Here is a 23,437-nt window from a genome sequence, read left to right on the forward strand (position 1 = left end):
TGTTGAGACACCCGAGGCAGGCAACCTCTTACACTCTGCCAAGCCGAAGAAAGCTAGGTGAATAGTAACCAGACACGTCCCTTCATTTTCCAGAACAGAGAATAGAGCAATAGCTCAAAGGTACAGTGCACCTGCTGCACTTGCCACACCCCCATTCATCCATCACAACTTTAGAGGTCAAACATGAAGGTAATCCTCAGTCTCAAACTTGTGCAGATCTGTCATAAAAAAGTTGAAGAGAGGACAGCATTTAAGAAGAGGCAGCATTTGTTTGCATGCAGGAAGAAAGATCCCAGTCATCCAATGAAATAGTTCACACAATCAACAGTCTCCTGGTATTGTGTTGCAAAATAGGTGAAAGGTCACTAAAGTCTGTGTATTGCCAGACAGCAGCCTTTGAGGATTGTATTACACTGATATCCCATTCAAAACAATGGTACAAGATGAGTTCACACTGATTTTAAAGGAGAAAAGACAGACTGACACGACGTAATGTCTACTCTGCTCATCTTCATCAGAAACCGAGCCATGCGGGGCTCTAGCCTACTAGGCACCTCCTGCTGTGTTGTGCTACTGGAATTAGTCGAGGAAGAGCAGCCGGGAGTACCACAACACATCCATCATAGCTGAACTAGACCAGGGTGTTCCACACACACAGACAGACATACACACACATACACTGTCCTCAATTCAGAGAACACCAGAGACTGCAAGGAATCCCTCAGTGCAAACACTCATCTGCTCATTGGCTGAGCAAGAGGGTGCATCAGCAGGTTTAGCCTATGGCACTAAGTCTTAGCGGCTCACATTTCTCAATCTACTAGAACTAGCCTTATCCTGTAAAATTACCACTATACACACTTTCATCATAACACCACAGAAACGGTCAAAAGTCTTGAGATACGGAAAGAAAGAAATACAGCTGCAAGACACACAAAAAAAGTCTCAGACAGCAGAGTTTGTCTCTGTTCCAATTAGTTGCTTCACTTTTAAACAAGCTGGGTTCGTGTGACAGTGGACAAAGCCTCCACCACAGCAACAGAGCAAGCACAAAGAAAGCATGCAGAATGTGCCGGCTCTGTGCCTCTCTGAGCATGCACTCATTACTGAAGACTCTCATCCACAGAGAGAGAGAGAGAGATAGAGAGAGAGAGAGAGAGAGAGAGAAAGAGAGAGAGATGCAGAAAAAATATATATTTGGTAAGTTTTAGTAGCAAGGCCTATCAAAATAATTATGTAATCGACGTATTATACAATATATGTACAGAACCTTAATTGCTTGAAAATGCACTCACACTGCTCGTTTAGTCCCTGTTAAGATGTGTTGACAATAGAAAAGAACACTCCAGGGTAGATGCACAAAAACATATTGCACCACATAATGAGCTGTGGACAATCTTAACACTGAATGCAATTAAATCCTCACAACAATGCTCTAAAATCTAGAAGAAAGCCATCCCTAGACATTTACTTCAGAAAAGCATGATTGGTAATCTCTTTTTAATACTCTTTTGGAAGAAACAATGAATGAGCCAGAGCCTGTCTGTCTGTATCTTTCAATCAGAAAGAAAGAAAGAAAGACAGATAAACACACAGACAGACAGGTAGGGAGGTACATAGACACATACACAGACAGGAAAGGCAACAGAAAGAGCACATTCCCAAAACAATCCAGGCACCTGCTCAGACTTGGTCCTGCCCTTGCTGCAGTCTCGAGTCCTCTGGGATGAATTTCTGCTACATGTTGGAACACCATTAATGGGATTTGATTCCATTCAGCCACAACAGCATTAGCGAGGTCAAATACTGAAACTGGATAATTAGTTCTGCAACTCATCCTAAATGTATTCAACTTGGCTCCTGTAGTTCAAAAACAAGTTTCCACTGCTTCATAGTCCAATGTCAGTGAGCATAACACCAATTATCCAACATCTGACATTCAACACAAACCATTTATAGTGGTGTGTGTTTCTTTTTACAGGAAATAATTTTCAATGGAGATCAAATGATTGTGTGTGCATCTGTTATCACTTATAGCAACAACAGATTTGCCAGCAGAAAAAAGTATGGAGTTTGTACTCCGCCCTGGCTCTGTAAAAAGGAAACAAGAAGCACTACACTATTTCAGCCAATCAGTAATGCTAACAAGCATGAAAAGGGAGGGGACTGCTGCTCTATACCTGCTTGATAGGTGGGTAACATTGATTTAATTTTGCTACATAAGTCAGAGTACTGTTTTATTTCATTTGTGGATGTTTGTGACATAATCAAAAGTGGTTTGCTCAGGAGCAGAATCGTGGCAACAGCTTGCTAAATCACAGCATGCATGTATTTGGTAAACTGAGATACTGAAGGAGAAATAAAAGAATGGGGTGTTTGTTTTGCCGTTGACTTCAAATATCAACCAGAAACATACACAGCACCTTTACAAGACTAAGACAAATGGGTGCTTGTGTATCATAATTATATACATAACTCATGTGTACAAATAAAAGAAGTTTGTTTAACAGTGCTACACAGGAAATTTGGCAGTGTTAAATCAACACTGTTAGTGTTAAATCAACACTTATTAGTGTTAAATCAACACTTTTAGTGTTGATTTAACACTAACAGTGTTGATTTAACACTGCCAAATTTCCTGTGTACAGAAGAACCACTGTTGTGTTTTTTTATTTTGTGTAATAGAGACGACAAGAGGGTGAATAAACTTTTAAAGGTTTATATAACCTTTGATTAATGTAATTTTTTGCACAATCTGTTATGTACAAACATAAATCTTTGTTTTGTGGAACCAAATGTGTTTCCTCCATGGCACAATTTGAATGTGTAATCAGTAGGGGTGGGCGATATGGCCCTAAAATAATATCACGATATTTCATGGTATTTTTGCGGTAACGATACTCTTGACGATATAACAAAACACAATTTTTTTTTTCTTCAAGAATACACAACTGCACAATACTAACAATGCACTCTATATATCTCCATATATCAAGTGCTGCAGTAAAATTAATTATACTGGACAGATATAATCTGTCTCTATTAGACATATATTGGGAAATAAGAACAGTGTGAATTTTTCTTTTGCTATTAATAGCAAAAAAGTAGTACCCTGATGTGACAATTAGGGATGAGTGACACAGCACGATATTTTAGGGTTTATTATCGTTCACGATATTTAAAAAATTGGCGATATTATCGTGTACGATATAATATGGCGCACCCCAAGTAATCAGTTCTTCATAGCTCTTTTAAACATGGATCTACTGTTTTGCTGGTACAATTGACATATGTCAACTTGTTCATATTGTGTATCGTGAAAATGTCTTGGATGCTTTAACTAAAGTGACCTTGTATGTTTGCCATACTGCCCATCTTTGTAGACATACAGCCTTATAGACAGAACTGGGAAAGGAGAAGACAAAAGCTCATAAGAGGCAGGTGAAAGCTTTACAGTGCAGGATTGGAGGGAATGGATCTCAGGTAACCAGGCATGACAGTGAGCTCAGGGAAACCTGATGCACACTACAGCGAGAGGCCACAACACAGGGGAAAAGCACACAATCACAGGTCTGTTCCCCTCATGCTAGACGAGGGACATAGTCTGAGTACACCATTCAGAGGATTAAAGTTAACCACATAAACACCCAGTGTACTATACACATGAGCCCTTTATAACAGGTGAAGTAAAAGCAATCAGTATACTCACAGGAAGTAGCCGTCCGCACAGCTGGTACAGTATTCCGGGTCATCTAGTGCAAAAAAACAAAGATAAGTAAACTCTAGCAAGTAAACAATCAGAAACACCGATTCAAAATTCTTAGGAATTAAATTAGAGTATTTATATAGAGACACAATTCTATAAGCAACGCACAAGCAACACTTCGATATATTTAAAGTTTTTTTAACAAGATGAACTTCAAACAATATTGGAAAATGATGGCATTAGTTTATAGCCATCATGAAACGGATGCTTTTAACTAGGCATCTGCATTAAAGGTCACAATACTTGAGAATAATACTTTTTCAGGGGTGCTTATTACTGGTCCTGGAGATCTACCACCCTCCAGAGTTTATTAAGACCTTTAGAGACATAACAATATTCTGTTACATCTAAACCATCCAGGACCAGGAACGAACATTCTCCACTTATACTTTGTGCTACAATTTATAAAAAGACCAGACATCTATGTCTATACTACTAAAGGCTATATTACTATAATCTACTTTTTTTACTGAAGCATTGCTAACATTCTTAATAAATGTGTCTCTACTGCTTTTTAACCTTGTTATTAAATGCTTATGCTTTACTTGTGAAGTTTCTTTGAAGGCAGGCATCAAAAAAGTATTACTTTCGTAAATTATATCCTGAACACAAAGGCTGTATATATATATTTACCAGCAGAGCAGGTCTTGCACCCAGCCTCACAGTCAATGCACTCTCCTGAGTCTGGATCCTGAACCCGGCCTACAATACAAGGAGAAATATGAATTGTCAAGAAACATAATGCATGGTATGAGCAGACAATATATACTAGTAATTAGTAACTAAACAAAATAAAACGGAAACAAACCACCAGTTTACACCAACGTGCACCACTAGAATTGTGTATTTATAGTTAACTATGTTATAAAATATTAAAGATTGATACTATAACTCAGATAAACACTGTATTAGTGTGGTGAGCAGAAAAAAAATATTTCAGAAAGAACAACACCTTGAGGAGGATGGGCTACAACTGAAGACAACTACATTGGGTCCCACTTCTGTGGTCATAGGCTTACCAAAACTAGACAGTTATATAGTAGAAAAATGTAGCTTGACCTGATGAATATGAATATGTATTTCTGATGAGGAACACTGATGATCAAAATTCAACATTCTAGCACTAAGTGGACTAAATGCATAGACCCAGCCTGCATCGTCTCAACGGTCCAGGCTGATGAAAGTGGGTGTAACAGTGTGGGAATGGTTTCTTGACTCACCTTGGGGAGCCAACGCTTAAATGTCACAGCTTATCTGAGGATTGTTGCTCACCATGTCTCTCAACCATGTTGATCCCTTATTATTCCATCATATTAATTTACCCATCTTTTACCGGCTAATTACAGCATGTTTTGTAAACACATAAATTAGTTTTTAGTAAAAGTATTAGTAAAGCTTTCTATTAAATTGTTTCAGATGAGAAAATACCATACAGACACCAAATGTATGATGGTTTAGTTTGATAGCTCATGCATTCTGGAACAATTAAGATCTTATTAAATGATTATAAAAATAATAATGGTCAATTTATCCGCTTCAAGTTGTGATCACCATTTCTAAAATAAGAGACATTAGCCGTGTGTTTCCTCCTCTGAGCCATCTAGTCTGCTTTCCTGTTCACTTACCTGATCCACACAGCTCAGTCAGACAGAGTCCACTCTGGAGCTTATATCCTTCCCTGCACTTGGCACAGACACGGCCGTCTGCACAGATCTCGCAGTTGTGTATGCAGGGTCGGCAGGTGTACTGCACTCGATCTGGGTAAAATTCCCTTGGGCAGTGGGCTCTACAGTGGCCCTGGAAGAGGAAACGCTCCCGCCCATCATCATCTAAAAAAGTAAACAACAGCTGGTAAATGTTTCATATTGCACACTACTGCTTCGCACCTACTTCAATGTCCAGAGCTAATACCAGAAAGTACCAACCTACACTGATCTGAGAAAACTTTCACCAAAAACTAAAATAAATACTCAAAACATACTCAGTTAAAGTAGAATTATAAACCAGTTACCGTCAAATGACCTTGTTTTGCAGTGTCTAATGCAAAATACACTTTAGCATGAGAACCAAATGGGTACTTTGGAGCAAAGCCATGAAAGAAGGTCATTTGGCACCATAAGTGAATTGTTTGTTAAAGTACCATTTAAACTAAAATATGAGTGTCGTATATTATAACTCCAAATCAGTAAAAGTTGGGACAGTAATCAAAATGCAAATAAAAAGAAAAACGTTTTTTGTGGATACACCTAATATCTCCAAACTGAAAATATTTGGCAACAGAAAACATTTTCAGTGTTTGGCTGAATAAGAGAAAAGATCTAATAACTTGAACTAGATTTCAGTGATCCCTCTAACATTAGGAATGTTTTAGCAGCGGCAGCAGGCCCACACACCTTTCCCTTCTCCTACCCCTGGCTATCAGCAGTGCTGTGTGTCAGAGTGCTGCTGTATATAATATAGGAGAGAGCCACCAAAGAGAGCAGAGAAACAGCAGATTTAAGTTTAATTTTTTTAATCTACTAGTTTTCCAGCTATAAAATATGAGCTGTAGAGGGTTAGGATAGTAATGCTAGCTAAGGTGACTTTTTCCATTTTTTTATACTGTCCCAACTCCCAACCTCTACATAATATTATGATGCAATAATTAAAAGTATATAAAACATCAATATCTTTCACAGCTTCGGAAACTTTTTTTTTTTACAATAGTCTGTTAGACTTGTGTCAAAGTGCATCTTCTTCCCATGGCCTGAGCAGTTTCAAGGCTGAATGGACCCTGCTGGGTTTGCGGATAAACAAATTACAACACAGGATCAAGTGTGTGTGATCATTAAAAGGTTCATTAGCATTAGGCACTGTAAGAGCAGCCATAGCCAAGTGAGAGAGAGTTCACAACTAGAAATATGCAGAATTAGCACGAACACATCACACTTCCAAAAAACTGATATTTGCCTACAAATTAAGTACTTATTACAAAATTCTAATCACACAGTAAAACAAAGGTAATCAAGTAATAATCACAATCCTAATGCTGTCAACTGTGTTTGCCAGTCATGGAGTTCTCCATAAATAGCAACAGTGGGGGTGCTCTGAGTGACAGGGATTGCCAGGACCAGAAGATAAGTAAACAAGGGCAATCAAGAGCGATGGAGAATAAGTGGTGGTGCTGTGGTCTTGTTTAGCATACTTGATGGATGTGAGGCCACCTGCAGCGAATGCATCCGGCAGCCAGGAACGCCTTGGAGTTACACACTGTCACTCTCAATTGAAAGTGTGACACGACTGCAGTTATTAAAGCCTTTGCAGGGAAAAAGACTAGGCTAATGAGGAGCTTTGGCTAGTACTTCTCTTTGATCATTATTAGTAGGCCTGTCATGATAACCAATATTTATTAGTTACCTTACTGTCAGCTCAGTGGCCAGTGTCCAATCAGAGTCATACTTAAATTTAAAGATTGAAGTCAAATGGTTTAAGTACAAAAAAGAACTGTCAAAAGATGCTGTAAACTGGGTATTTCTGGTTGGTTTACTATTCTCAGTCCAGCAGTGAATGTAGGGTATTTAAAAACTCCAGCAGCACTGCTTTATCTCATCCACTTGTATCCGCATAGCACACAATGACACACCACATCCATATCAGATCACATATCAGTGCTCAGGATGCTCACCCACCACCCAAATAACAATACCTGCTCTGTGGAGCTCCTGTGGGGTCCTGACCATTGAATAACAAGATGAAAGAAGAATAATAAAGTAATCAGATAAAAGACATACAAACAACAGTCTGTAATTATAGAATTACAAAGTGTTCCAGGATGACCAGTGGAGCTGAACAAATGGACAATGAGGGGGTCATAATATTCTGTCTGGACTGTGTATACATAACCGGCACCACTTTAAAATGGTTTATGAAGTGTATTATTGAGTATTAATTAAATTAAAATTAGTAACTAACTTATTAATGTCACGTCTTAGCCCTGTCTCATGTCTCTGTGTGTCGTGACCTGTGCTCCTCTGTGTCTCCCGTCTCAGTACTTTTCCACCTGTTTCTCATGTGTTGCTCCGCCCCTTCCCCAGGTGTTTCTAATTATAGTGTTTCCTGTTTCTTTAAATAGCCCTCGTCTACCACTTTGTCTCCGTCTGTCTTTGCACCTTCCTCTGTTGTTTTGTCATTCTCGTGTTTTCTAGCCTAGCCCTCGTTTTCTTAGCTTTAGCCCTTGTCCTTTGTTTATCTCTTGTTTAATGTTTCTAGTTTCTTGTTTATTTCCGTGTTCCCTAGTTCCTTGTATATACCCCTGCTTTGTGTTTATTAGTTTATTCCCTTGTTTATATTTCCCTGCCCTGTTTGGTTTGTTTATTATCGCTCGTTTGTTTTGGTTATTGGTTATTTGTGTTTCTTTGTTTAGTGTTACTCGTTCCTTGTTTCTTTGCTTAATTGTTATTTAGTTATTAAATTATTATTTATTTCACCCTACCTGCACTTGCGTCCGCCTCCTCGTCTCCCTGCCTGGGTCACTTCGTGACAATTAAGGTGAGTAACTAGGTCTGTCACGATAAGATTTTTTGTGGACGATATATTGTCCCAGATATTATTGCGATACACAATATTTTTTTATTTTAAGACTATTAAATGCCACTGGCATAATGATAAACGAATTGCATAAAAAAGCAATAATACATGTCTTAAAGACAACAAATTTTGAATTAATCATTTATTATTATTATTAGTTTGGGAATTATATACTTATTTTTCTTCACCTACTTTAGGCCACACTGTCTGTATGGAGTCACAGTTACTGAGGCATGACTGGCTAAAATACTGTTCACTGTTATATATGTGAAAAAACATACAAAGAAACACAATAGACAATATCACGATTAGCAAAAATGATTGAGGTCATGTTTATTTATTGTACGATAAATCGATATTACAATTATTGTGACAGGCCTATTAGTAACACTAATAAGCAGATAAAACATAAATAGAAAGGTGACAGTGACAACCGTCTTTTGAATTTATATATATTGTAAAATCTCGATCTTACTTTGTCTTTTCAATCAGCCATAATAATCTATTTGTAAATGTGTTTAACCATTTAACTACTATGTTTAATTATTTAACCAGTAATAATAATAATGAGCAGTGCAAACATATTAAAAGACTAAAAAATATAGTATATATAAATTTTTCACTGTTCAGTATTTGGCTTATTAATGGATTTTAAGGCACTTAAAACCTAATTAATACTTATTAATGAACTTCCTCATAAACCATGTATAACCCCTTTATAAGGGTAGTCTTTTTTAATAGGCACCGTATAACCTTCAGCAACCTTTCCAGACTCTTTCTACTATTTACATCTTTACTATGTAAATATTATAATCAAGTGTTTAAAGCAAAGGAGTTCATACGTTACTGTGTATGAATGTTGATTGCACTGTTTGGTCTGTAAATCATTAGTCTGCATTTGTAAATTCATAGAAACACTCCAAGGTAAAAGAAAGGTGACGGCAGCCACGGTGAGCAGCAGCACATGCTAAAACATCCAGTATCAAATCCCATGGGGCCCTTTCTGACAGCACTACAATGGCCTTCTGTCTGGCATTAACTTATTTCCTAAAGCTTCAGACAAAAAGCACATTATACTGACGGGTTAAATATAAAGCATGTAGCTGTATTAAGGAGTTCACCTTGTGTGAAGAGTAATCTGTAATCTCCAGAGGGGGCCTAAAAATCGTTAAGGTTGTAGCTAATGGTGGTCTGGCTAAAGGTCACAGTTATGAATGATAAACTGCCTGTGAATCATCATTCTAGTTCTGAAACATCTGAACCCTGCTAGTGCTTGTGGGCATTAAACAAACTGTGTGCTAAGGTAAGGCTGCTTTTGTTCCTTTGAAAAATGGGAAGGACCATGTGAACCATCTCATTGTTTCATCCCAGCAGCTGGGCAGAGTGTACTGGCAGCAGGCTCTTGGAATGGTTGCTTTTGTGAACCTACACAATAGTGTGTCCCTCCACTCAAAGAGCAAACAGCCCCAACAACCCTCCCCCAACCAAAAGAAAAAACACAACAAAAACTCTCAAGCTTCTCAAAGTAATAATACTGATCTGGGATCAGACTACACTCTCCTAATCCTACGTCATGAGACAGAGAAGAAAACATTTACCGCTTCAGCTTTCCACAATATTTTCTGACAAATTCAGAAAAATACTGACAGATATTTTACAATTATCATTTTTTTTACCAAGTTTTGTGAACTGAAGTAGCATGGACTGTATTAACTAACGTTTTTAAATCTTTTTTCCTCTACTTAGGTGTAGTTACGAAAAATAAAATAATGTAATATTAACCCTGCCACATAACTTGCTCTGGCTGTTATTTAGCTAAAAATACACAATGAAGTAAACATTTTGGTACTTTGGTAAAAAGAGGGCAATGTGACCAGTAGTACCAGGTCAAACTTTTTTGCTAACAGAACTTCTTTGCAGATCCAGCATCTATCAGTACAGAAATAGAAGAAGATTTTCATTTAATTTTCATTAGATGAGATTTTCATTTTTTGGTCAAATAATGCTGTCAATAATGCAGTGACAGCACCTATTACTTACGAGGTTTTGACTGTAAGTGCAGTAAAAAGTAAAAATAAAACACCTGGATACTTCATACAATAAAACATTCTGTTGCAGCTCTATGTAAGCGGCTAGATTTTGATCTGGCCTTCTAATTGAATAACATTGTCTTAACCTTACAAAAGTACCAATACATTTACTTGACTCTATGCATGGTCTAAGCAACTCCTCCCACTAATGTTAATATTTTTTTTCTTTAAACTGTATATTGTTTTACTTCTTGGATTTATGTTAACATTTTATCTACCCAATGGGATTCATAATTTAGCTGTGTGATTTATCTGTTTTGGCTGGTCTATGACTTTTGAAGTTTATCATTTATTTTTTTATTTAAAAAGGCCATCAATATAAGGAAGCTCCCAGAGATTTAATTCATCAATGTTAATTAGCAGGTCTATTTTATCATCTATGTTTGTATCCTCAGTATCCTAATATAACTAGTTAGCTACCAAAGCTAACATTTAACTACTTTACTAGCTAGCTATCTATGCTGTTTAGAAATTTAGTATATTAAAAAAACATTATTTAACAAGTGTAAGTCCTGCATTTTTTTTTACAGGAAAAAGTACATTAAACAGAGGGAACACCTAACGATTAAATAAATGTTCTTTAGCAGCTCTATGTTAGCATCTATGTTTGTGACCCCAGTACATTAAAGTAACTTTTAAAGCTAACATTTAGCTAACTACTTCACTAGCTATATTGTTTAGAGAACGTTTTTTCGTTTTATTATTATTTCTTTATTTTAATAGTTTATAATATTTAACAAGCGGAAGTTCTGCTTTTTGGCTGATTTATGACATTTGAGGTTTATTATTCATTTTTGACAGATAAAAATGCATTAAAAAGAGTGAACACTGAGTGACTGAATGTACTTTAGCAGCTCTATGTTTGCATCTATGTTTGTGACCTCAGTACATAAGTAAGTAACTATCAAAGCTAACATTTAGCTACTTTATAGCTTGCAGCGGTTACATTATTTAACAAGTGTAAGTCTTAATTTTTGGCTGGTTTATGGCTTATTGTTTTATTTTTTTAATATACAAAAAAAGTCCACTATAAAGAGAAAAATAACCTAAAGACGTTTTCTTGTAGCTCTAAGTCAGCACTCGGGCTACAGTTTTACCTCACTAAACTACCCAAACATTTAGTTAGCTAACTACTTAGCTAATAAGCTACAGCTTTAGACAACTCTTACCTCTATTTTGTATTAATAAGATTAAACTTAATGTTACTCAATTTAAAATACAGAGAAAGTTTAAAGTTAATATTATATTAAAGTGATGAAATTATTAAACAGTTGTAAAGTAAGTTAGTTAACTAAGTTTCAGCAGTATACTCCCAGATAAGACCTGAGCAGCACGAGACCATAGGATCCTCATGAAAGTTTCTGAAAGTTCTCTACAGTGTTTCATGCCGGGCTGATCCACCTGCGAGCTCTGCTGCAAATCTCTTACCTACTCCACAGGCCGTGCACTGAAACAGCTCGTGACCCTCACACTCCGCGCAGGTGGGATGACACAGCACGCACTGGCCTTTTAACGCGAACTGACCGCTGGGACAGGAGACGGGCGACGGCGACTTCGCCCGGACACAAATCAGGCAACATGTAAGTAAAAGCGGCGCTAATCCTGCCTTCATCGTTCCCGGTTCTCCGCGGCGCTCCGGCGGCTCGCAGAAACCCCATCCACTCTCCACACTTCACTAAAGTGGGTCAGTCCCGAGCTGCTTGCCAGAGCCGCTCCAGCTCCAAAACAAAAACCTCCTCAACACACCGCTTAAGGGGATTGGCCAGCAGCGCTGAGAGGACCACCTATTCCAGGCTTCGTTAGCAAAGAATGATAGGCCTATTATCTTCTTCAGAAAGCTGCTGGAGGAGGTGATGATGTGCACGCTCAGCAGTTTTTAAACAAAGACTATGTACTATGACTAACGCAACTTTATGAACTCAAAGGGAAAGTAGAGGATTTTATTATGAGGTTCTTGAGACGTTAGAGAGTATATCAATTGTATCTTCATTAGAGAATTTTTTTTTTTATTATATTCATACGTTTCGTTTTACAACACAAGTCTAGTGAGTTATGAGCCTAAAAAAATACAATTAACAATACAATTAATTTACTTTGATTTTACCAAATTAAAAAATCTCTGGAATATAATCAAGATGAAAATTGGCGTAAAGTTATCCAAAAGAATTGTGTAAGACTGGTGGAGAACATGCCAGGATGCCTGAAAACTGTGATTAAAAAACAGAGTTATTCCACCAAATATTGACTTCTGAACTCTTAATACTTTATGAACTTGTTTTCCTTATTATTTGAGATCTGAAAGCTCTGCATCTTTTTTTTATTTCAGAATGACATTTTTATTTGGAATGTGGGATAAATGCTGTCCGTAGTTTATAGAATAAAACAACTATGTTCATTTTACTCAAACATATACCTATAAATAGCAAAATCAGAGAAACTGATTCAGAAACTGAAGAGGTCTCTTAATATTTTTCTGAGCTGTTCATATTAATAAAGCACCACCAGTACGAATACTTTAAAACTGCTTGCCACAAGAGGGTGTTAAAGTGTTTCCCCCTGTGTCTCCTGCCCTATAATATTATGGCGTGGAAGAGGAAGGAAGACCCGTGAGACTCATGCTGAATGCTCAACAGCTCCTTTATTGAACAGGCTTGCCACTCACTTACAGTCTTTAACAAGACTAGGAGAGCTAAAACCATTCTACCCAAATAGGCTACCAACAGAACCAAGTGACTAAACTCACTACTCACTTACTTTATGGTGAGTGCCCTAAACAGCACCCATCTGCATGGCCCCTCCCCATACCCTAGGTTACGGGGGAGGTACCAACTACGTAGGCTAGAGCAACACAGCACACATAGCACAACAGAACACATAAGGCCACACACACAACCCAGAGCCGCCACATAGCCCCCCTCCCAAGGGTCAGCCGTCCCGGCGACCCCACCAACCCAACACAAACCCCGTGTACAACAGAACTTTTTTTTTTTTTCTTTTTTTACAATCAGTCGCAAACAAAGTCATTAAGGCGGGCGGGCGGGCGGCCTCCGTGCCCGCGGCAGCCTGGAGGGGCCGGGCACGGCACCGCCTGCCAGCGGCTCCAAAGAGCCAGAGTTCAGGTCAGGCACAAGTGCAAGGCCGGCAGGCTCCGCACCACCGTCCACAGTGTCTGACAGTCTCGGCCTATAGGGGGCCAGCCTATCACGGTGCACAATCATAGTGCGTCTGCCCCACCGGATCTTATACACCACCTCCCCCAGCCTGGACAGCACCAAGCACGGACCCACCCAGGCCGACTGGAGCTTCGGGCACAGTCCCTTCTTCCACTGAGGGTTATATAGCCAAACCCTCACCCCCACCGCCAACGGGTCCCCAAAGCAGCGTGTGTCGTACGCACACTTCTGCTTCTGTCCGGCAGCAGACTGGTTGGAGCGCGCTAGACATGTGCTAATTCCAGCGAAGACATAAAGTCCGAGACAAAAGTGGGCGTGTCCGAATCGTACCCGCCCCCGTCAGGAGGCGCCCCAAAAGCCAGGGAGACCGGCGTCCTCAGTTCGCGCCCGAACATAAGCAGAGCCGGCGTGAATCCCGTCGTCTCCTGCACAGCGGAGCGACAGGCCAGCAGCACTACCGGCAGGTGCCTGTCCCAGTCACGCTGGTTCTTGTCCGACACCATGGCCAACTGCGCCGCCAGCGTGCGGTTAAAACGTTCCACCAGTCCGTCACTCTGCGGATGAAGGGGCGTCGTCCTGGTCTTATGGATTCCCAGGATGCGGCAGACCTCCGCCATGACCTCCGACTCGAAATTCCTCCCCTGGTCGCTGTGCAGTTCTTCCGGAACCCCGAATCTGCAAAAGAACTCCCGCACCAGGATATCCGCAGTAGTGACCGCCCCTTGGTCCGGCACCACGTAGGCCTCTGGCCACTTCGTGAAATAGTCCATCGCCACCAGAACAAAGCGATTTCCAGAGTCAGTCACCGGAAAGGGGCCCAGCACGTCCACGGCCACCCGCTCCATCGGGCCGCACTGGTAAGGGTGAAGTGGGGCGCGGGGCGCCCTCGAGGGGCCCTTCTTGGCAGCGCACACGTCACAGCAGTGCACGAAGAGTTCCACGTCGGTTCTACACCCAGGCCAATAGAAGCGTTGCCTCAGGCGCTTCAGAGTCTTGGTGACACCAAAGTGCCCAGCCCCAGGTGACCCATGAACTCCCCGTAGGACCGATCCCCTAAGTGCCCGCGGTACCACCACCTGAAAAACGCGCCGCCCGTTCGCCGGATCCTCCCAGGTATGGCACAGCACGCCGTCGGACAAACTAAAACTAGCCCAGTTGGAGCGCAACGCCTTAGCAATCGGGCCCAGCGGCACCACCTCCCCCCACGACGGTGTGACATTCACACTGAGCGCGTGTACTGCCCATGATAATTCGCGATCCGCCCATTGCACCCCATACACGTACGCTCGGAAATGTTTAAGGCTTTCGACCACTGCGAGTAGTTCCCGGCGCGTTACGCAATAGTTGCGCTCCGCCTTGTCCAGGCGGCGGCTATAGTACGTTATTACGCTATTAGGCCGTGGTCGCTCGCATCAGTATCCACAATGAAACTCTCAGACACCTTCGGATACGCTAGAATCGGAGCATTGCACAGGCGGCTTTTTAGCTCCTCGAATGCCCGCTCCACCTCGTCAGACCAGCGGAATTTCACACTAGAGCATGAAGCGGCGCTGCCACGTCCGCGAACCCCCTAATAAACCGCCTGTAATACGAGGCGAGCCCCACGAAGCTGCGAACCATTTTAGTGTCTCGCGGTGTGGGCCAGTCACGGACCGCCTCCGTCTTTTTGGGATCGGTTTCCACGCCAGCACCGCTCACTACGTGGCCCAGGAAGCTCACGCGCTGCCTTAGCAGATTACACTTTGCCGGATTGAGCTTCAGGTTAGCCGCCTGAATTGCGCCGAGCACCAGCCTCACGTGTTTGCGCAGCTCGCTCGGCTCGAGGGCGCGCAGAAAGTGATCCAACGCGAGCCTCCTCTGGGCCGCTCGCGGAAACGTTGGGTAAGCTTGGCGGGTTAGCACGCCCAGTGTCTCTCCCTGCTGTCGGCGTCTGTCCGCCACTAGCATTTTGGCGCCCGCCTCCGACGGTTGGCGGCTGTAACGTGTTCTCAGCGCCCGCGTCAGTTCAGGCAGCTCGCAGCGGCACTCGGCGGGGAGCTCGATCAGTACCCTCAGCGCGTCGCCCTGCAGCGCCAGGCAGAGGTTGGCTGCCGTCTCGGCGTCCGTCCAGCCCGCACCGCCCGCCACGATCTCAAGCTGAGCTTCGAAGGCTGTCCAGTCAGCGCTGCCGTCCTCGCGCCGTCCTCTCCCCGGCCACGACCTCCGAACAGCCCGCTGGCGCCGTCAGGTCCGAGTCCACTCCGCTGGAGAGCCTTGCCTCTAGTCCGTTGGTCCGCTGTCTTCCTCCTCAGCCGTTCGATTTCCCCTGCCAGCAGCTCAATATCTTCCAGCAGGGTCACTTCTGACACCAAATGTGGCGTGGAAGAGGAAGGAAGACCCGTGAGACTCCTTTATTGAACAGGCTTGCCACTCACTTACAGTCTTTAACAAGACTAGGAGAGCTAAAACCATTCTACCCAAATAGGCTACCAACAGAACCAAGTGACTAAACTCACTACTCACTTACTTTATGGTGAGGGCCCTAGGTTACGGGGGAGGTACCAACTACGTAGGCTAGAGCAACACAGCACACATAGCACAACAGAACACATAAGGCCACACACACAACCCAGAGCCGCCACAATATGTTTTTAGAGGGTACTTTGAGGCAGTGTACCTCTTGGTGATAGAAATTGTTTGCTGCTAGATATGCCTCCAGAATGCTATCAAATTTTGCCCACTTGACAGACTTTGAGAGAGGTCGCCTCACTGGACTGAGAGAAACAGAATGCCAAAAACAGAACTGGACTTTTTATAAGAATGCAGCATCCTAGATTATTTACAATCCACAGGCCCAGCTGAAACATCTGTAGGCAAATGTGATATATGATGTCATATGAAATGTATGCCTCCAATCCAGCCATTTCACTTCTTGTATGCAGGCAAAACATGACCCAACAGGGTGCAAGAGCCTCCTTTTAATGATAGAGTTCATTCCAATAAAGAATTCCTTTTGCTCTGACATTGTAATTACTTAAATATATAATTATTACATTCACACTTATAAAGTTACACTTGATTCAACAACTCATTCTTGGTCAGTTATTGTCACGTCCCAGATTATCCCAGATTCTGCCAGAGAGGTCTGCAACTCTGTAGGTGAAGTGTGGGATAACCTTTTCCTGAATGATTATTTTTCTGGTGCTTCTCTGTGTATGTTTTGATGGGCATAAAATTCTAGGCAGAGTTGCAGTGATTCTCGTGATTCTGAATGCCCTCTATATGTAGTAATCTTAATTGATTACTAGAGGATTTGAGGTTTTTTTTTACCTAATTGACTTTACCATTGCAGCTGTGGTTCATGTACTTTTGCAAATGTTCTGATTAAATTTTTCATGTGTTCATGACATTACATATACAAAAAGTGGTGATGATAAAATAAGATAATCATGATAAAATAACAGAAAAAATCTAAACTATGCAAGGAACTTTCACGCAGTACTGTAAGTACATGCTAAAATTAGTTGCCCACAATAGTGCTTTTAAGCCCACTCTTTTCCACAATGCCTTAACTTTGTTCACTAAGCAAGGATATGGTAGTCTTCATATTAATTAGGGTCTGGGCAAAGTAGGTTTACTACATGGTAAGTTATGCGAGCAGGCCGGAAAAGGATGTGGGGCTGCTTCGGGCCCAGCTACCTGGCCGCAGGTGCTGTAGGTCTGGGAGAACTAGAAGGAGAGGCTGTAAGAGTGGCAGTGAGTTTCATCATGGCACAACTTAAACCTCCAACTCACACTGTTATGCAGTTACAGCAGCAGCAGCACAGTTCTGCAGTTTGGATTTGTCTGCTGCATCCACGGTGGACAAAGTCTATTGTGACAAATAACAATAATGGAAGACTGGATGAAGGTATGATAGAAAAGTCACGTATGTTCCAAAATCACTGACAAGCAACACATGCAGTTTTTACCATCATGAAGTCTCTCATTTGTATATTTTGTTCTGTTAAAAGAATTCCTTAGTAGAGCAAAGACAAGGAGGTGGGTCTAACACTTAACAATTACAATTACCACTTGAAAATAAAGGTGTAGATTTTACTTTGAGTGATACTGTAAAAGAACCACTTTTAGTTTCTTAACGAGCATTCTTAAAAGCGTATGTAATGGGGATGTGAGTGTGAAAAACCTTTTAAATGTCTAGCCCTGGTGAAACCAGTTGCTGTATGCTCCAAAGTCATTAGCTAACTGTTTTTTTGAAAATGTTTTGAAATGGTGTACAAATTGAACAGGAACATTTCATTTCTAGCTCCAGCATTCAACGTCTAAGGTAAATTAATACATTCACAATTCACATTTTATCTCTTTTATAAACATGATTCATGAATCACATAAAAGTTATTTTTGTATGGCATCACGTAAACATTAATTTAAAGCATCTTTAAATGTAAGACTTTACTATATTTTGTGTGTTTTTTTTTTTTTACAGAAATACTAAGGAGTGTGAGGAGTTAATGGAGGCCTCTGAACAGCAGAGGGGGTAAGAGTGTAATGTGCATGTCTGTCTATCTGTATAAACCCATGTATGCAACACACATATTTTTTAAATAATATTTAAACAAATATAAGCGCATTACATAAGTAAAACAAAACACAAATGGTTTATGACATTTGCATGGCCTATTTCAATTTATTTGTACACCAATGAAAAGTACTTGTTGTGGTCAAATAAAAAACTGGAAACTTTGAAAAGGAAATAAAAAATCTATCTTATGTTTCAAAGAAATTAAGTTTAGAATCATCTTATTCCAAATCATTTTAAAGTATTTCTTTTTTTTCAATCAATTGTTTATTGTCATTTTACGTAGAGTGAGTTATAAGGGTACATTGGAGGGGCATAAAAGGGGGGGGGGCGGTGTAAAGAAAATGGTGAAGGATTGTTGCAGAAAAAAGAAAAAGAAAATTGTATCTGTAGTGATTTCTTTGCAGTGATATTAAATGCTCTGTTTAAGCTTGTGGCTCAAGATGCAGCTCCACATGTTATTCTGTGGCGCCCTCCTCTGGCTGGAGGGGACTGAAAGGTGGGCTGGGCTCTGCTCCATTTACTCCATTTGTCAGACTGGGCTTCCATCACTAGGTAGGAGTTTAATTAGCAGCTCTGACACAGACCTAACACAACACTGAAATCCTCATGAGTGTGAGGAGAAATTGAGGAGGGAATACTAAAAAAAGGCGGATAAACGTCTTTTTTCGACCAACCATAATGATCTTAACAGAGAAAAAATATATATTTACTGAAACAGTAGACAGTAGGCCTCACTACTCACGGTTCACTAGTTACAGTATATCAGTATTAGGATATCCAACGTTCTCACATATTGTATTTATTGTCCATATCGTGGACACCTAGTATGCCTACATGTGTTTACAGGGTAAGTCAAAAATAGCAGAACACCCTTTTTTGTGGTTATGTGATATAACGAGACTGGAGACAGAGTGAGGTAGAGTGAGGTATTTATTTACAAAATGTCCCTTTAGTTAATAGTTAGTCTTAGCTTAATTTTATGCTTAATATATCTTAGTTCATTTTTTTTCTTTTGAAACATGACATATATTTTCAATTTTACCATATTATTTTAACCTCTTTTCATCTCTTATTTATAAAATCATATTTTAATGGTTTAAATGATTTATTAATGTGGTTAATATTTAACCTGCTTATTTTCCTTTGTTATGTTTGTCTAGGGTGATTAAATATTATAATTTTTTGGTTTTAAATCCTTGTCTTGGGCACTCCGAGTGGTCCAGCGGTCTAAGCGCTTCCACTATGATCAGAAGATCGCAGGTTCAAATCCTGTTCATGTAGCTTGCCTCGGTTATCGGAGCCCTGAGGGAGCGCAATTGCCCTTGCTTTCTCTGGGTGGGTAGATAGCGCTCTCTCCCCACATCGATCAGCTGATGTCGAGTCGCTGCGCTTTCCTCAATGCAATGCTGCATCAGCATCAGACTGTAAAGAGGCTGTTATTTTATCATGATTATCTTATTTTATCATCACCACTTTTTGTATATGTAATGTCATGTTTGTATTTTGTCAGTTCCATTTACTTGTTTTGAGGGAAATGCGTGAGTTACCATCAGACTACATAAAAATGTAATCAGAGCATGTGCAAAAGTTAATGAACCACAGCTGCATTGGTAAAGAGTCTGATTTCACATGTTGGAGGAGGCATGTGCTAGTCTTCACCCTCCTGGTGTTGGAGCATCACTAGTGATAGGGGGAATCCTAATGAGTGGGCTGGGAATTTGGCTGTGTAAAATGGTGAGAAATAAATTTAACAAAAAAAATTCACTTTAGTTAATAATTAGTTTTAGCTTAATTTTATGCTTGTCAAATCTTTTTTTAAACGGTTTTTAAACGAAATAAATCAATTCATTTTCTTTTTTCTTTAAAAAGCATCTTAGATGTTTTTTTTTTAATTTCTTATTTATTAAAATCAAAAACCCTAGGTGAGTGAAAATAAAGGTTGATTGATTATTTTAATCTTTGTATACCATCGTTGCCACTTATTTTTTTATTTACCTATTTTTACTTTTTTTTTGTGCTTATTGTTGCTGTGCTTTGTCAGTGTTGTTGTCATCCGACCACCAAAGCTACTTTTTCCTTCTTAATCATAAGAAATGCAGGTGAGAAACAGCGGTTTTGGGGAAAGTGGGCGGAGCCTGCTATCTGCCCCTCCCTGACGTCATGCTGTAGAGGGGCCGAGGTGGGCGTGGCCTCCAGCCTCTGCTGCATCGCTGAATGGCACGGGGATGAGGAGCGGTAGCGGCGGCTAGACGGAGGCTGTTTTGTTATCCGGTTTTAAAGCCATATTTCGGGAAGGACGGATTTGTTTGGCTAGTGTTCGGCTGAAGAGCGAGGGATAGCGGATGACGGATGAAAGGTAGGAGCCGGGCCTGCGGTTCTGTCTCTGCCGAGGAGCCCTGCTTCATTTCTCATTCTCGGGATGTGATGGTGATGGGGGCTGGCCAGCTGTTGGAATCAGTGCGTGAGCTGAGCAGGTGCACCTGGCGCTGTTTTTACCCTCCTCTCGGAGGCTCTATTTGGGCTGTGTGGTGGTCTGTGAGCGTACTGAGCGTTTGTTTACTGGACGGAGAGGCTCGGTGGGCTCTGGTGAGCTGTTGGTGAGGTACGTGTGAGGGCGTCTTTTTCTAGTGCATCAGTGGAAAAAGCACGAGCAGCAGCAGCAGCGAAGCCTGCGCTATAAGATCCGGCAAGAAATCTCTTTGTCTGAGGCAGCAGTGTGGCGTAAGATCAGCCTGCATGTAGGGCGAGGAGATGTATGGCTGTTATTACCAGTCTGTCTCTCCCCCTGTCTCTCTGTCTGTGTGTCTATAAGCGCTGAATAGCAGCAGCTGAGCTCTGAAGCTGAGCTCTGCTGTTTGTCTATTCAGCCTGCTTGCTTGCTTTAGCATGTGACTTGGTTGGTCTATCTTACTTCATACACGTAGCTGCACGAGATGAGCTACATGTGAAGCTGTAGGGCTTTAATGAAGCCCAGTTTGTTTCTTTTCCAGCCTGGTCTAAGCGTTTTTTAGGTGCTATCTTATGTAAAGTGCTATATGCCTGTTTAAGTAATGTATAGTGTATAGGTACTATTATATAAGCAGTGGCAGGTCATACTGCACGTGAGATTGACCCATAATCTGTATGTAGGCCACGCTATTTCTCATGATAATGACAGTTTTGACTTATGTTTCTTTAAGCATAGACATTGCAGAACAATTCATCCTCATTTATGTTTAGATTTATCTGGTATATACTAAAAACAGCCATCCATAATATAATTTAATATATTTACACAACTATTTCTATTCCCTCCTTTCTATCCCATCCTTCTAAAAGTGATAGGTTAAATGTTTTCTGTTGTGATTGGCTGATCTGTATTTCTGTTCTCCATTCTGAAAAGCACTCTCAAGCTGAAACACTGCTTATAACTTCAACATGAATGGACTCAGCTGGAATTATAATCAGCTTTGGACTTTGGCATGTTTGGACTCGATAGTTTGGGGAGTGAAAATAACTGAGATTAGGCCTGTCATGATAACAATTTTGTGATAGTATGTTGTCCTAGAAAGTATTGTTATAAACAAAATTATTTTTGTCATTTTAAGGCCTTTAAAGACTATTCATGCCTCTGATGTAATGATAGTCCAGTAGCATGACACATTACGTTTAGAGAACATTGAATTCTTAACTATTACAGTATAAAATTTAGACTAGGGGTCTTCCATATTGTATCATACGCAATAATAATGCCAACATTTTTGAATATCATGAGCGATATTATACCCTGAAATATCGTGCCAGATCACCCACCCCTAATTATCAAATCAGGGCACTACATTTATCAGTCTTTAGCAAAAGAAAAAATCACACTGTTCTCATTTCTCATGAAATATCTATTAGAGACCGATTATATCTGTCCATTATCATTTATTTAACTTCAGTCCTGGGTATTATTATCAGTATCATGACATTCTGGATCATTGACTTCTGTTACAAAAATATCTCAGATAGGGGTGTGCCATATCATATCTTATGCAATAAAAACATTTAATTGTCATTTTGTTTTAGTAGTGTGTTTTTGAATTATTTTATAATTCAGGGTTTGTCATATCGCCAAGAGTATGGTTATCGTAAAAAAATGCCATGAAATATTGTCATATTATTTAGACCTTTGTTCATATACCACTATATATCCTTAATAGGAATAATACATATTTAAATATCCTTTATAAATAAAACATAAATATGCTTTTAAACAAAATCGATATTTCCACTCAATTACGTAAATAGGCTCACCTCACTACCCAAATAGCATGTCCAACACGGGCCTGTATAGGTAGCCCAACTCGGAACCAGAAAGTTTTGTCCACAGGTTCCGTGTTGGTCTAACATATGGATGTTAGTGATTAGACCCATCAGGGCCAGTAATGCATCCAGGAGGAGTTAAACACAGACCCCTGGGTTGTACAATGCACATGGGGCCAAGATGGGACCCATGTAAGATTAAGGTGGTATGAATGATGGGGCCTATTTTGAAGCCTATTTGGTCACAGTAACAACACATATACAAACCCACTCAGAGCCAACCTATGCTCACCCATACTAGTCTGTGTTCCACCCATGTTAGCCCCACATAAGAATGTTGGCTGGGACCATTTGATGGCACTGATATAATCATAATATAAAAGAATATTAACACATTTACACATTCTATAAAATATCAAACTGTAAAAATACCCTAAATAAATAAAAATTGACAGAATCTTTTTATTTTACATTCTAGCTTTTTATTTTAATGGAGATTCCTTGCTAAACAAAATATTGAGATCAGAAAAAAATATTTAGGTCTACCAGTATATATTGTGCAATAAGTAAATGAGATTTATTGAGACTTTAGAATTGAGTCTTAACTACTTATTTGGTGCTATACTTTTTATCTTATACATAATGAGTTATTTCTGCATGGCATGTGACAATAAACCTGATTTAATTTGATAGCAGAAGATATTTGTCAGAATCATATTTATGTTCAGGTTTATCAGATTGTACTAAAACAGTCAACACACAACACACTGCCATTTCCAACCTCTGTTAGAATAACCATTAGAATGAATAAGATTTGATTTTGTTACTGTCCCTTTAAAAAATACAAGCCTAAATGAGCTCAGTTCTAATTGGCTACACTGCATTGTACAATCCTAGCTGAAATACATTTTTATTAGGGGTGTCACGATCTCGATATTTTATCGAAATCGAATCGAAATGAGGTCACGATCTCGAGTATCGAAGTCAAAAAGAG

The 23,437-nt window shown here is 40.3% G+C and overlaps 2 protein-coding genes across 2 annotated transcripts in view; one reads left to right on the forward strand and one right to left on the reverse strand.

The window, feature by feature from the left end:
• LOC103024840 (proprotein convertase subtilisin/kexin type 5) overlaps positions 1–12,232 on the reverse strand; it is a 42,668-nt gene extending 30,436 nt beyond the window's left edge. The window contains exons 1-4 of the mRNA XM_022672206.2: positions 11,851–12,232; positions 5,392–5,595; positions 4,400–4,468; positions 3,710–3,752 (exon numbers count right to left, since the gene is read on the reverse strand). Coding sequence (XP_022527927.2) covers positions 3,710–3,752; positions 4,400–4,468; positions 5,392–5,595; positions 11,851–12,034 — 500 coding nt within the window. The 5' untranslated portion in view covers positions 12,035–12,232. The remainder of the gene's footprint in view (positions 1–3,709; positions 3,753–4,399; positions 4,469–5,391; positions 5,596–11,850) is intronic.
• Positions 12,233–20,349: 8,117 nt separating this feature from the next.
• otud7a (OTU deubiquitinase 7A) overlaps positions 20,350–23,437 on the forward strand; it is a 123,682-nt gene continuing 120,594 nt past the window's right edge. The window contains exon 1 of the mRNA XM_007246487.4: positions 20,350–20,512. The gene's annotated coding sequence lies outside the window, so the exon portion shown is untranslated. The remainder of the gene's footprint in view (positions 20,513–23,437) is intronic.

This window comes from Astyanax mexicanus, chromosome 2, assembly GCF_023375975.1.
Source record: "Astyanax mexicanus isolate ESR-SI-001 chromosome 2, AstMex3_surface, whole genome shotgun sequence".
NCBI lineage: Eukaryota > Metazoa > Chordata > Actinopteri > Characiformes > Acestrorhamphidae > Astyanax > Astyanax mexicanus.